This window comes from Anomaloglossus baeobatrachus, chromosome 10 (assembly GCF_048569485.1).
Source record: "Anomaloglossus baeobatrachus isolate aAnoBae1 chromosome 10, aAnoBae1.hap1, whole genome shotgun sequence".
Taxonomy (NCBI): domain Eukaryota; kingdom Metazoa; phylum Chordata; class Amphibia; order Anura; family Aromobatidae; genus Anomaloglossus; species Anomaloglossus baeobatrachus.
The window spans coordinates 132,546,380-132,561,658 of NC_134362.1; the positions used below are offsets into that span (position 1 = coordinate 132,546,380).

The 15,279-nt window shown below is 49.5% G+C and overlaps 1 protein-coding gene across 3 annotated transcripts in view; it reads right to left on the reverse strand.

The window, feature by feature from the left end:
• The window catches only part of DUS2 (dihydrouridine synthase 2), a 498,816-nt gene that overhangs the window by 447,786 nt on the left and 35,751 nt on the right, over window positions 1-15,279 (reverse strand). For all 3 annotated transcript variants that reach the window (XM_075325642.1, XM_075325643.1, XM_075325644.1), the window contains exon 3: window positions 10,920-10,965. In XM_075325642.1, the coding sequence (XP_075181757.1) occupies window positions 10,920-10,965 (46 nt within the window). The remainder of the gene's footprint in view (window positions 1-10,919; window positions 10,966-15,279) is intronic.

The window sequence follows — 15,279 nt, forward strand, 5'->3', positions numbered from 1 at the left end:
GGACAGTTAATTCCTACATCTGCTATGATAGACTCTGGGGCAGGGGGAAATTTCATGGACTCTTCTTTTGCCAGGAAACACGGTATCCAGACTCAACAAAGATCCTCACCGGTTACCATGGAGACGGTAGACTGTTCTCCATTAGTTTCCGGACCAGCTGATCGGGAGACCGTACCCCTTGAATGTGTGATGAAACCAGGTCAGCAGGAGACCCTTGTTTTCATGTTGATTTCTTCTCCCCATTTTCCGATAATTTTAGGAATTCCTTGGCTGCGGTCTACAAATCCAGTCATCGATTGGGAGACTAAAGAAATATCCTTCCCACCCCAGAGTGGTCCGACCATTAGTCCAACTGTACCGGTTCCAGTAACACTGAATGCAGAGGGCACTGTACAGGTACCTGTTCTACCCCCGGTTTATAATGACTTCGCTGATATATGCGACAAAAAAAAAGCAGATCGGCTTCCCCCGCATAGACCGTATGATTGTCCCATAGACTTACTCCCAGGGGCAGAGATCCCGTTTGGTCATGTCTACACGTTAGCGGCACCTGAGTTACAAGCACTAAAAGATTACATCGATGAAAACCTAGCCAAGGGATTTATTCGACCTTCTACCTCACCAGCAGGGGCACCCATCTTTTTCGTGAAAAAGAAAGAGGGGACTCTGAGACCTTGTATCGACTACCGGGAACTAAATAAGATAACCATCCGGAACCGGTATCCGTTACCGTTGATTCCCGAACTATTGGAGAGAGTACAACAAGCCAAAATATTTACTAAATTGGATCTCCGTGGGGCATATAATCTACTCCGCATACGTCCCGGGGACGAGTGGAAAACAGCGTTCAGATGTCGGTATGGACATTATGAGTATCTAGTGATGCCTTTCGGACTTTGTAACGCCCCTGCGGCTTTCCAACACCTAGTCAACGATATTTTTAGGGATATAATGGACCAGTTGATGGTGATCTACCTGGATGATATCTTGATCTTTTCTGATTCCCTACAGGAACACCAGGAGCACATCAAGACAGTACTTACCCGTCTGAGGGATAACCACCTGTATATTAAACTGGAGAAGTGCGAATTCAATTGCTCAAATATACAATATTTAGGATGTCATCTCTCCTCAGGGATTGAACATGGAGTCTGGCAAGATACGGGCAATTCTAGACTGGCCGGAACCGGGAAACATCAAGGAGGTACAACGCTTTGTCGGTTTTGCTAACTTTTACAGACGCTTTATCCGCAACTTTTCAGAGATCGTCCGTCCTATCACTCTGTTAACCAAAAAGGGGCAGAAGTTTGTGTGGTCCGCCCAGGCCCAGGAAGCTTTCAATCGTCTCAAGGTTTGTTTTACCTCAGCGCCAATACTAATACACCCGAATCCCGCACTCCCTTTTATTGTGGAAGTCGATGCTTCCGATTATGCATTAGGGGCTATCCTTTCACAAAGGACTGGGGACAAGAGTCTCTTGCACCCGTGTGCTTTCTTTTCTCGCCAGTTGTCCCCTGCAGAAAAGAACTATGCCATTGCGGACAAGGAATTGTTGGCGATTATTTCTGCTTTTAAGGAATGGAGACACCACTTACAGGGAGCAGCGCAACAAGTGATAGTTCTCACAGACCATCGTAACCTAGAATTCCTTAAATCTGCCAGGTGCCTGTCTCCACGGCAAGCCCGTTCGAGCCTGTTCCTTAACCAGTTCAATTTTATCGTTAGATACCGTCCAGGGTCACGTAATGGGAAAGCCGATCCCTTGTCCCAAATCCACGCCATGGACTCCGTGCCTGGAACCCCGTCTCAGACCGTTTTATCAGATGCCAATTTTGTTGGAGTAATCCGGGACCAGGACTTGTGGAAGGACATCAAGCTGGCCTATGATGGTGACGTATTTCTTGCTGCCCCCCCGAATGATGTGACTCTTGTCCTTCGGAATGGCGTGTGGTTGAGAGAGCGACGTATTTATGTCCCGGAGGCTGTAAGACTTCGGGTTCTCAAGTTGGTCCATGACTCCGTGTTGGCAGGTCATAGGGGGGTACAGAAGACACAGGAATTTCTGAGTCGTTTTTTCTGGTGGCCTACCTGTTTAAAGGATGTGAAAGACTATGTCCACTCATGTGTGGTTTGTGCCCGGTGCAAGGTCCCTCGTGTGGCTCCTACGGGACTCCTTCAACCGTTACCCGTACCATTTCGCCTTTGGGGATCCATCTCAATGGATTTTATTGTGGAGTTGCCCGTCTCGGGCGGTAACAATACCATTTTGGTGGTAGTGGATCGGTTGGCAAAGGCTGCTCACTTTATTCCATGTACCGGTCTTCCCTCAGCCGCAGAGACAGTGGATTTGGTTATCCAGAATATATTTCGGTTGCATGGGGTACCGGATGAGATCATCTCTGATCGGGGCGTGCAGTTCACTTCTAAGTTCTGGAAAGGGTTTTGTTCGGCACTCCATATTGATGTCTGTTTGTCTTCTGCATACCATCCCCAGACAAATGGGCAAACCGAACGGACTAATCAAACCCTGGAGCAGTACCTGCGATGTTATGTCAGCCATCTGCAGGACGATTGGTTGCAGCTGCTTCCTTTGGCGGAGTTCTCGTATAACAACACTTAGAGCAGCTCCACTAAGGTAACTCCCTTTTTCGCTAACTTGGGTTACCATCCGAATATTTTGCCTAGGTCACCGGTGGCGGTTTCGGTGCCAACGGTGGAGGACAGATTGACGGAGCTACAACGGAATCTGGAGGTTTTAAAGGACTCTTTGGCTTCGGCTCAGGAGCGTTACAAGAAGTCGGCAGACACTCACCGGAAACAGACACCCATGTATAAGGTAGGGGACTCGGTGTGGTTATCCACCAAGAATCTGAAACTAGGTGTTCCTTCTGTCAGAGTTCCGGGATTTCCAGTTTTCCTCTGAAGGATCTTGCCCTTTGTTAACATGTCATGTCTAGATGTGTAAATTTTATGTATTAATTCATTAATAAAATGCACTTTTGAAAGGAATACTAGCATTGTGTGTATTCTTGGTTAAGGAAACAAGTGGTTCTTACTGGGTAAACTTAGTGGCATCCTAAAAGTGGCTGTTGGACTTCCATTAGTGTCCCACTAGTGCAAATCTATTTATTACACGAACAACTGGAACAAAGGTAGATTATGGCCAAAAAAAGAAAATGCTTGAATGGATCTCAAGTTGTCCAACAAGAGCCCTCTCCGCCACCTCAACTACGGCATCCAAAAAACACCAGTCCTCTGAGTTGTCATCCGAATCACACTTGCTTTCTCCCAGCTCTGAAGTCTCCATCCGCCCTGCACAGTATGGTGGAACTGAGATGGCCGAGTCTGCCGAGCTGTTCAGTCACACTATAGCCTGGGAATCAGAGGTCTGCTCCCAAGCTACAGTGAGTACAGACCAGGAAATGGTCTGCAGTGATGCCCAGAACCTTTGTGACTCTGATTCAGACCGTGAGGACCAAGTTTCTGAGCATAATGTTGACCCTTATTCACAAACTGTAACACCTGTTGTTATAGACAATGAGGAACATACTGATGACGATGAGACGCAGCTACCAGATTGGGATGACAACTTAAATATTGGTTCACGTCAGGAAGAGGCTCGGTCTGAGGGTGAGGGGAGTGCAAATACAACGCTTGATAAGGAAGTTCTAGATCCCACCTACTGTCAACCCACAGTCAGGCACTCGAGGAGGTCAACAGAGGCGGTGGAGGAGGATGCTACAAGTTACCTTGCGCCTTCCTGGACAGAGGAGTAGTACTGGTAGCACGTCTACAACTGCATCCTCAGCCACCACTCTGCCTCTGAGCACTAGTCGGGCTCTCTAAGCCTTGCCTAGCCTGGACCTTTTTTTACATAGAAAAAGATCGCCCAAATCATGTGATATGTAAAATTTGTCGTGATTCTGTTAGTAGAGGACAAAACCTCAGGAGTTTGACAACTTCTTCCATGACTCGTCACATGAATAAATATCATATGTCCCAGTGGGAAGCTCACCGTGCTGCAGTGCAGTCTAGCGGAGCGAACCATCCACCGCCTGCCCCTTCAAGTGCATCCGCGCGCTCTTCATCTTCTAGAACTGTGGGACAGCTGTCATAACTGGTTTTCCACGCACAACTTCCACCACTGTAACCGCAACAGGCAGTTTGCTTGGTAGGTCGTCATTTGGTTTGGAAGGGGAAACAAGTGCGTGTGTACAGCTCTCTCAGACATCGATAGCATCAACGTTGGATGAAGGCAACATCATGTCTACGCCTGCACTTTCCTCACAAACCTGCATTTTTTCACGGACACCCTACTCACCACCATCTACACACAGCAGCCAGATCTCTGTCCCTCAGATGTGGACAAATAAAAGGCCATTTCCTGCGACCCATGACAAAGCTAAGAGGTTGACTTTATCCCTCTGTAAGCTCTTGGCTACCGAAATGCTGCCTTTCCGCCTGGTGGACACACAGGATTTTAGAGACCTTATGTCTGTCGCTGTGCCCCAGTACCAGATGTCCAGTCGCCACTACTTCTCTAAGAAAGGTGTGCCCGCGCTACACCAGTATGTCGCACACAACATCACCGCTTCCTTGAGAAACTATGTGTCAACGGGTGCATTTCACCACCGATACTTGGACCAGTAAGCATGGACAGGGACGTTACATGTCGCTGACTGGGCACTGGGTAACTATGGTGATAGATGGTGAAGGGTCTGCTGCACAAGTCTTGCCGTCCCCACGACTTGTGTGTCAATCCTCTGTCTGTCCAAGTTCCGCCACTGCTTCTGCCTCCTCCACCTCGTCTTGGTCCTCCACCTCCGCCCCAAGCCTGCCTGGTCAGGCCACCAGCGTTCTCACTGCGCACAAGGAATCACGCACCCCTCATTACTATGCTGGCAGCAGAGCGCAACGGCATCAGGCGGTCTTTAGCTTGAAATGTCTTGGAAATAAGAGTCACACAGCGGCTGAGTTGTGGGCAGCTCTGGACACTGAGTTTAATAAATGGTTGACTCCACTCAACCTGCAGCCTGGTAATGCCGTGTGCGACAATGCTGCAAACCTGGGTGCGGCCCTTCACCTGGGCAAGGTGACACACGTGCCTTGTATGGCTCATGTGTTGAACCTTGTTGTCCAGCAATTTTTAACACACTATCCCGGCCTAGATGGCCTTCTGAACAGGGCACGAAAACTGTCTGCTCACTTCCGCCGTTCAACCACCGCTGCTGAGCGACTTGCATCGCTCCAGAAGTCTTTCGGCCTGCCGGTTCATCGCCTGAAATGCGATGTGCCGACACGCTGGAATTCGACTCTCCACATGTTACAGCGACTGTGGCAGCACCGTCGAGCCCTGGTGCAATACGTCATGACGTATAGCCTGGGCCAACGAGATGCAGAGGTGGGGCAGATCACCCTGATGGAGTGGTCTCAGATCAAGGACCTATGCACCCTTCTGCACAGTTTCGACATGGCGACGAATATGTTTAGCGCTGACAATGCCATTATCAGCATGACAATTCCAGTCATTTACATGCTGGAGCACACGCTAAACACTATTCGGAGTCAGGGGGTGGGACAACAGGAAGGGGAGGAACTACAGGAGGATTCATATGCGCAAGACACAACAACATCACCAAGGTCCAGACGTTCATCATCACCAACGCGGCAGGCATGGGGGACAGGGATCAACCAGGGAGCATGGTAGCAGGCGAAATGTTGAGGAAGGTGCAGGAGAACATGAAGAAATGGAGGACGAACTGTCCATGGAGATGGAAGACTCAGCGGATGAGGGAGACCTTGGTCAAATTTCTGTTGAAAGAGGTTGGGGGGAGATGTCAGAGGAAGAAAGAACAGTTAGCACCTCTATGCCACAAACACAGCGTGGACTTAGTCCGCATGGCTGCGCAACACACATGAGCACCTTCTTGCTGCACTACCTCCAACATGACCCTCGTACTGTCAAAATTAGAAGTGATGATGACTACTGGCTTGCCACACTATTAGATCCCCGGTACAAGTCCAAATTTTGTGACATAATTCCAGCCATAGAAAGGGACGCACGTATGCAGGAGTATCAGCAGAAGCTGTTACTAGATCTTAGTTTGGCTTTTCCACCAAACAACTGTGGTGCAGGGAGTGAATCTCTCAGTTATAACTTGACAAACATGGGACGGTCTCGTCATCTTCAACATTCTACCCGTACCAGTAGCACCGTATCTGGTGCTGGTAAAAGCAATTTTATGGAATCTTTTCATAATTTTTTTAGACCCTCCTTTGCAAGGCCACCAGAGACAACAAGTCTGACACATAGTCAACGGCTGGAGAGGATGAAACAGGAGTATCTCCAAATGAACATCGATGCCATTGTCGCGGGCGGAGGAGGGGATGCTGCGCTCACCCACTGCTCGGGTCCGGCTGCTGCTCGGTGGTGGCTCGAGCGATGGGCCGTATCCCGGGGACTCGAGTGGCGCTCCTCGCCCGTGAGTGAAAGGGGGTGGTTTGGTTTAGGGATATTGTCCGTGACGCCACCCACGGTTGTGGTGAGGTTGTGACACCACTGCTGCTCTGGACGGGGATCCCGGGAGCGATGACAGGGAGCAGCTTGGATGTTGTGTCTCCCCTCCGTGGGTAGGGGGGTTGGTTGTCCCGGGGCCCGGTGAGGGTTAGGGATGGCAGGCGGGTTACGGGGCCTGGTGAGGTGCAGGGTCGCGGGGGCAGCGCTGTGCCGCACGGCACGGTGGTACTCACTCAGCCAATGATGAATGCAAAGTCTCCAGTAAAACAAACGACTGGATGGACGGGTCCCACAGACGGCCGCGGTAGCTCTCCTGGTAGGTTGGTGGTGACTGCCTTTCCCTGCACCTGTGTTGTGTTCACGGTTCCAATGGCTTCCCACCGGTAACCCGCTCCCCAGTTTGGATGGATGCTGAGGGAGCCCCTTTTGCCCGCAGGCTCTGGCCCTGGGAACTGTAGCCTTGGCGGTGACTGTGTTTCCCCTTCACGCTGTGAGCTGTTGCCTTCAAATCGGGTCTTGACTGCTGGGAAACCCCGGAGGTTCCCTTCTCTAACGGATTTGACCGGTTTTACGACAACTCCTAGCCTGGTCGGAGTCCGTAAGCCCTGCCGAATGGTGCTGGCATCTCTTCGTTCCCCGGTCCGGCACCGTCGGGCCACCGCCCGTCCCCGGTCCTTACGGTTCACTCCAATCAGCCTCTCCTGCAGATGGTCACCACCGTCTGCCAACCTTGCTGTATGTGCCCGGGCCACGCACCCGGACACGGTCAGTCTCCTCTACTGCCACTTCACTCTCCAAATCCAAAACTAATCTGACCCCCTTTTCCCGCCTCCAGGACTGTGAACTCCTCGGTGGGTGGGGCCAACCGCCTGGCCCACCCTCTGGTGTGGACATCAGCCCCTGGAGGGAGGCAACAAGGATTTGTGTTTGACCTAGATGTGCCTAGCCGGGGTGTAGGGTGTGTTGTTGCAGTACCTGTGACGTCCTGGCTTGTCCAGGGTGCCACACCATGACTTTGCAAATGGAGCCTTGCTCATTTTGGGCTTCAAATCTTGAAAAATGGCCAGAGCTCTCCACTTACGCCTTGGAGATTTTGTCGTGTCCAGCTGCCAGTGTTGTCTCTGAACGTGTCTTCAGTGCTGCTGGGTGTGTGCTGACAGATAAGCGGATGCGCCTTTCCAGTAACAATTTGGACAGACTAACGTTCATCAAAATGAACAAGTCATGGATCCACAAGGAATTTACTACCCCTGTGTCATCCTGGGGAGAGTAAATGCTTGTGGATTTTAAATGTGCTTGATGCAAATCTAGCTGTGAAGTGTACAACTGGGGCACAAAGTTCTGCCACTGAAGGGGTGGGTGTGTGAGGGGCCCAATTTTTGAAAAAAAGGGAGACTCCGCTTGGAGTAACCCTTGCTTGCTGTGTTTTTTAAAAGGAGCCAAGATGAACAAGTCATGGTTCAGCAAAGACTTTGCTACCTACCACGGTGTCATCCTGGGGACGGATAAGGATGGCGTATTTTTGAATGTGCTTGATGAAAATCTACCTGTGAAGTGTACAAGTGGGGCACAAGTGCTGCCACTGAAGGGGTGGGTGTGTGTGGGGCCCAATTTTTGGAAGAAAGGGAAACTCCGCTTGGAGTAACCCTTGCATACATTGTTTTTAAAAATGATCCAAGATGAACAGAGCTGGGATCAGGAAAGATTTAGCTACCTACCCTGGTGTCATCCTGGGGACGGTTAATGATGGCGTATTTTTGAATGTGCTTGATGCAAATCTACCTGTGAAGTGTACAACTGGTGCACAAGTGCTGCCACTGAAGGGGTGGGTGTGTGTGTGGCCCAATTTTTGGAATAAAAAGGGAGACTCCGCTTGAAGTAACCTTGCGGTGTTTTACATGATTTTAGAAGGGCATGCCATGCCTATATCTGTGTCTCCTTCTCTTTTTCCTTGTCCAGCTCTTTTGTTTTCGCATGAGTATATGTCCTTGTCACTTTCCCATGTGTTTGTGTTGTGAGTTGTTTGTCACCTTTTGGACTCCTTTGAGGGTGTTTTCTAGGTGTTTTTATGTGTTTGTGATTGCCTCCCATTGTTTCCTATGCGCTTCGAGTGGTTCGCCGAACCGAACTCGAACGAGACCTCCGTTAGGCGAACCAAACTCGAGCCGAACCGCGACCGGTTCACTCATCTCTATTTATGAGTCTTTTGGGTTGATTGAGAACATAGTTGTTGATCAATAATAAAAAAAATCCTCTAAAATACAACTTGCCTAATAATTCTGCATGCGGTGTAGTGTCCCTGAAGTTTGTAGCGATCACACAGCTTGCATTTTCCCAGCTCTGAAGATCAGCAGCTGTCTCTCTCCAGAAGTCCTCTTTAGGCTATGTGCGCATGCTGCGTTTTTTTTACTTTTTTTTTGGCTGCAAAAAAACACACGAAAAAAAAAAAACAAAAACGCCCTTGCGGTAAAAAAAACGCATACAAAATATGCATGCATTTTTGTGACTTTTACCGCGTTTTACCACGTTTTTGTTCCTGCGTTTTGCTGCATTTTTCAAATGCATTGTATGGGTGAAAAAACGCAGAAAAACGCAGAAAAGAATTGACATTTTTTTTTGTCAGCTCACAAACGCAGCAAAAAAAAAAAAAAAAGCACTGTGCGGACAGCAAAAATGAAAACTCAGACTTTGCTAGGGAAGCAAAGTCATGCAGTTTTCTGACCAAAAATGCACCCAACAAACGTGTAACAATGCCGCGAAAAACACACAGTGTGCACATAGCCTTAAAGGGCAAAAATTGTAATGTTTTTTAGATCTACATCTGATCAACTCATAAATCATTAAGATAATTGATTTAAAATGGACCAAACCGAATAAGGCTACTTTCACACTTGCATTGAACGGCATCCGTTGCATTGCGTTGTGTGACACGTTACGGATGCCTTGCAAATAGTGTGGTAATAAATGTAACGGATTCCTGGGAAATAACGCGTTGCGTTAAGTTTTCTAGCTGCGAGAGAGAGAGCCCATCATCACCGCACACGCAGGCACTACCGCACTCATCATCATCACACACATCCCCGCACTACTGCACCCATCATCACCGCACACACACAGGCATTACCTCACCTCAGTGGCGTCCCCACTGACAGCGCGACTCCCTTCAGTTGCTGCATGGAGCTCATAGCGAGCGGCGGTGTTCTACGGCTGCTCCTGTCAGCTTCATGTAGCAGAGCTGGCTGCGTCGTGGGACCTCGTGGATTACGCCGGACTTGGAGGGGTATTTGGAGATTTTAATAAAGTGGTGAAAGAGGGTGTTTTTTTGTCTTTTATTCCAAATGAAGTATTTTTTCGATTGTATGTGTTTATTTACTTTCAATTACAGGTTAATCATGGAATGTGTCTCATAGACGCCTGCCATGATTAACCTAGGACTTAATGGCAACTATGGGCTGCCATTAACTCCTTATTACCTCAATTGCCACGGCACCAGGGCAATTCGGGATGAGCCGGGTAGATTCCCGGGACTGTCGCATCTAATGGATGTGGCACTTCCGGGAAGCTGCTGGCTGATATTTTTAGGCTGGGGGGGCTCCCCATAACGTGGGGCTCCCCATCTTGAGAATACCAGCCTTCAGCCGTGTGGCTTTACCTTGGCTGGTATCAAAATTAGGGGGGACCGCACGTGGTTTTTTTAAAATTATTTATTTATTGTACTGCACGATATAGACCCGCCCACCCGCGGCTGTGATTGGTTGCAGTGAGACAGCTGTCACTCAGCGTAGGGGCGTGTCTGACTGCAACCAATCATAGGCTCCGGTGGGAGGGGAAAGCAGTGAATACGAGATGGAATAATGAGCGGCCGGCATTTTCAAAAGTAGGAGAAGCCGCCAGAGCAGTGCGACAGCTGTGCAGCGCCGCACCGGTGATCGGTGAGTATGAGAGAGGGGGGAGAGAGGCCAGGAGTGATTTTAAAGGATTTAGATCGTTCTGCTGGACATGCTGAGTATGCGCAGTAGAACGTGATTGAATCCGTCAGCGGATTCCGCCGCTTAGTGCATTGCGACGGGATCCGCCCCATAGACAATCATTAGACACCTTGGCGGATTCTAACGGAATTCGTCAAAGTGCGTTATTTTAATGAAATAAAAAACGCTACATGCAGCATTCCCTCCGCCCGACGCTGCGTCAAAATAACGATGCAGCGTCGTCCAGCGGATGCAACGCAGACACTTGCGTTACGGTGCGTCGTCAATACAAGTCTATGGAGAATAGCGCAGTGCATTAACGGACTGGGCTATTCTCCATAGCGGCGGATTGCGCTGAACGCAAGTGTGAAAGAAGCCTAAGATGTTATCCATTGTATAAACATTCCCAGTGAGTAAACAGAAAATCATCTTACCATTTACAATTCGCTTACACTGTAACATCTTTATATCCACTAGTTCCTAAAAGAAAACAGATTATTGTCCATTACTCATGAGCACAATATGAAACACGACAAAAAATTATTTTGTATACTGTATATACTACACACACACGCATTTTTTTTTTTATTAATCTTCAAGGCTGGGGCTGGATGGCGACTTTCGCAGCAACACTTGATGCATCAGCAAAGTTCGCTTAGTGTCAAAAATAAGTGAAAGACAGAAATCATTAAAAAACAGACTAATAACTGGGCACCAATACGCCACGGAAAGTCATTGTTACTCATCTGGTAGGAGGTCCAGCAGTCAAGGTCCTCAAGAGAAACGTCGTCCCTTTTTTAATGATTCCTGTTTTTCACTTATTCTTGGGTGTTTACTCTTTATATAGTGTAGGGTGATTTAGGAATTCTTTAGGGTCTCCCGTCGGTAAATGGGGGTGCCACAACCCTAAGGTGTCATACCCTCAATTGCTAGGTAGGGACATACTCAGGGCTCATTAGGGCCAGCTCTGTCCCTGCCTTTTTTGGTATTGCAAATTTGAAAAAAAAAAATAATATGTTGTCATTTCCTTCTTCTTAGATATAGATAGATCGAGGGATAGATCGAGGGATAGATCGAGGGATAGATCGAGGGATAGATCGAGGGATAGATCGAGGGATAGATCGAGGGATAGATCGAGGGATAGATCGAGGGATAGATCGAGGGATAGATCGAGGGATAGATCGAGGGATAGATCGAGGGATAGATCGAGGGATAGATCGAGGGATAGATCGAGGGATAGATCGAGGGATAGATCGAGGGATAGATCGAGGGATAGATCGAGGGATAGATCGAGGGATAGATCGAGGGATAGATCGATAATGGATGGATGGATAGGTAGACAATGGATGGATAGGTAGACAATGGATGGATAGATAGATACATTGATAGATAGATATTACAGCTTTTATTTCTGATGTGTTTCCCCCCCCCCCCAACAGTATGTGTGATACAGCAGTGACCCTGCGGGACCTTGGATCTGAGTTCTCGCAGGGTCACTGACGGTCGGTGACGTCACTCTATTACAGCTTGTGAGGCCGTGAAGTTCTCGCGAGTGGTAATGTGTTGACATCACCGACCGTGAAAAATGTCCTGGCGTTACCCCTGCAGCCTCGTTCACGGAACGAGACTGCATTGAGTAATATGTCTCAGACATCGCTGGATCAGTGTGCAAGCGTCGTAGGACCTCGTGTGGATTACGTCGGACCTGGGTGTTTGGGGGGTTAATAAAGTGGAGAAAGAGGGGGCTTTTTATGTTTTATTTCAAATAAAGGATTTTTCGGTGTGTTTATTTATTTTCACTTCGAGATTAGTGACGGTGTGTCATAGATGCTGTCATTACTAATCTTAAGAGTGCTTTACACGCTGCGACATCGCTAGCGTACCTTTTCTGCAACGTCGCTGTGACCGCCAAACAATCCCTCCTTCAAGGGGGAGTTGTGTTCGGCATCATAGCGACGTCACTGCGGCGTCACTAAGCGTCCGCCCAATAGCAGAGGAGGGAAGGACATGAGCGGCCGGAACATGCCGCCCACCTCCTTCCTTCCTCATTGCCGGTGGACGGCAGGTAAGGAGATGTTTGTCGCTCCTGCGGTGTCACAAATAGCGATGTGTGATGCCGCAGAAACGAGGAACAACCAGCGGCAAGCCCCAACAACAATATTTGGTAAATGAGCGACGTTTCAACGAGCCACGATTTTTTGACGTTTTTGCGATCGTTGAACGCCGCTTTATGGTGTCACACGCTGCGATGTCGCTAACGGCACCGGATGTGCGTCACAAACACCGTGACCCTGACTATATATAGTTAGCGATGTCGCAGCGTGCAAATGGCCCTTTAGACTTTGTGGCAGCTATGGGCTGCCATTAACTCCTTATTACCCCGATTGCCACCACATCACGGCAATCGGGAAGAGCCGGTAACACGCCAGGACTATTGCATAATGGATGCGACATTCTCGGGGAAGCTGCGGGCTGATATCCTTGGCTGCGGGAGGTGGGCTATAACCATGGCCCTCGCCCTCCGCAGCCTGAGAATACCAGGCCCCTGCTTACCTTGGCTGAACGGTAAAAATATGGCAGAGCCCACATTTGTTTTTTTGTTTTTTATTTTTAATATGTACGTTTCTGATTTCTGTGTGTCTGTGCATGATATATGTATGGGTCTGTGTGTGAGTGTGATATTACATTTCAGTCAATGGTGTAACATACCGCAGGTACCTGCGGAAAATACGTAATTACTTACCGGTAATGTGTGTACAGGGTGGGAATATAAGGGTGCCGTCATGGGTTTGGAAAAAAACACATTACCGGTAAGTAATTACGTATTTTTCCCTCACCCTATGACGGCACCACGAGAGAATTACAGCGAAAGGAAAAATTAGGGAGGGACCACAGCCTGTAGAACACGCCTCTCAAAAGGTGAGGTCGGAGAAGGAAAGATCCAACCTATAATGCTTATAAAAGGCCGAGGGTGATGTGGCAGCTTTACAAATTTGAGCAATGGAAACATCCGCCCATTCTGCCCAAGAAGATGCTACAGCCAGCGTGGAATGTGCTTTCAGACCCACCGTAACGGCCGCACCCCTAGCCGTGTAAGCTAATGCAATGGCGTCCCTAATCCACCTGGCCAGCGTGGATTTGGAACACTTAACCCCCTTTTGAGGCCCCTGGAAAGAGACAAAACAGAGACTTGTCCTTCCTCCAGGAACTGGTGACAAGAAGATACTGGATGAGACAACGACGTACATCCAGACAATGCCAACGCCGTTCCTCCGCACGTGTCGGGTTAGTGCAAAAGTATGGCAGCACAATCTCCTGGGACGTATGAAACCGAGAAACCACCTTGGGGAGGTACGCAGGGTCAGGGCGCAACACTACCCTATCGTCCAATATTTGAGTGTAAGGAGGGTCAATAGAAAGGGCCTGAATGTCGCTAATCCTACGGGCCGAGGTGAGGGCTACCAGGAGGACCGTCTTAAGGGAAAGACATTTAACAGAGATGGAGCCAAGGGGCTCGAACGGAGGATCCGTCAGGGCCCCCAAAACCAGGTTAAGGTCCCAAGGGGGAAGGGAGACTACCCGTCTAGGACGCTGGCGCGAACTAGCCCTAATAAACCGAGCCACCCAAGGGTTCCCCGCGACATCATAATTGTAGAGTGCTGCTAACGCGGCGATCTGGACCTTGAGTGTGCTAACCGCCAACCCCTTGTCCAACCCACACTGCAGGAATTCCAGGATGGGACCGATGGGAACCTCCCCGGTTACACTAGCACCTGAGGAAGATAAGAACTTCCTCCAAGTCCTACAGTAGATCTTGGTTGTCACAGGCTTTCTACAACCCAACAGTGTGGAAACTAAATTGGGAGAGAACGCCTTACTGATCAGCAACGCCCTCTCAAATTCCATGCCGTCAGGTGCAACTTGACTGTCGGAGGATGGCACACCGTTCCCTGGGAAAGGAGATTCGGAAGTTCTGGGAGGACCCACGGGTCGGTCAGGGACATCCGAACCAGCCAAAAAAAACATGGTCGCTTTGGCCAGAAGGGAGCAATCAGAAGGACTCTGGCCCAGTCGTCCCTGACTTTTTTCAGGACTGCGGCGAGAAGAACCAGTGGGGGAAACGCATAAGCAAGGGGAAAGTCCCACGGGATTGACAGGGCGTCCACAGCATACGGAAGTTCCTTGGGATTGAGAGAGCAGAACCGAGGAACCTTCCTGTTCTGGTTGGTGGAAAAAAGGTCGATGGCTGGAACCCCCCACCTGGCCGTGATGAGGTTGAAGACGGACGGGTTGAGCTCCCACTCCCCCTCGTGCAGGCGAGTGCGACTCAGAAAATCCGCCGCGAGGTTGCCTTTCCCCCTGATGTGAACAGCAGTGAGGAACAGAAGGTGAGTTTCTGCCAGTAGCAGAATCCTGTCGGCTATCAACATAAGGGACCTGGATCTTGTGCCCCCCTGATGGTTCAGATAAGCCACCGTCACCTGATTGTCCGACAACACCCGGGTATGGTGACCAGTCAGTGAAGGGAGAAGTCCAGTCAGGGCCCGTTCCACAGCCAGCAGCTCTCTGATATTGGAGGAGGAAGCCGCCTCCCCGGGTGACCAGAGACCCTGAATCGGACGGTCCAGCAGGTGAGCCCCCCATCCGGACACACTGGCATCCGTGGTCACAAGTCGGGACACCGGGACATCCCATGGGACTCCCCGTGTGAGGTGCGCAGGAACCAGCCACCAGTGAAGGGAGGCGATGGCGCTGGAGTTCAGAGTAATCTGAGTGTTCAACCTGTCCCCCAGA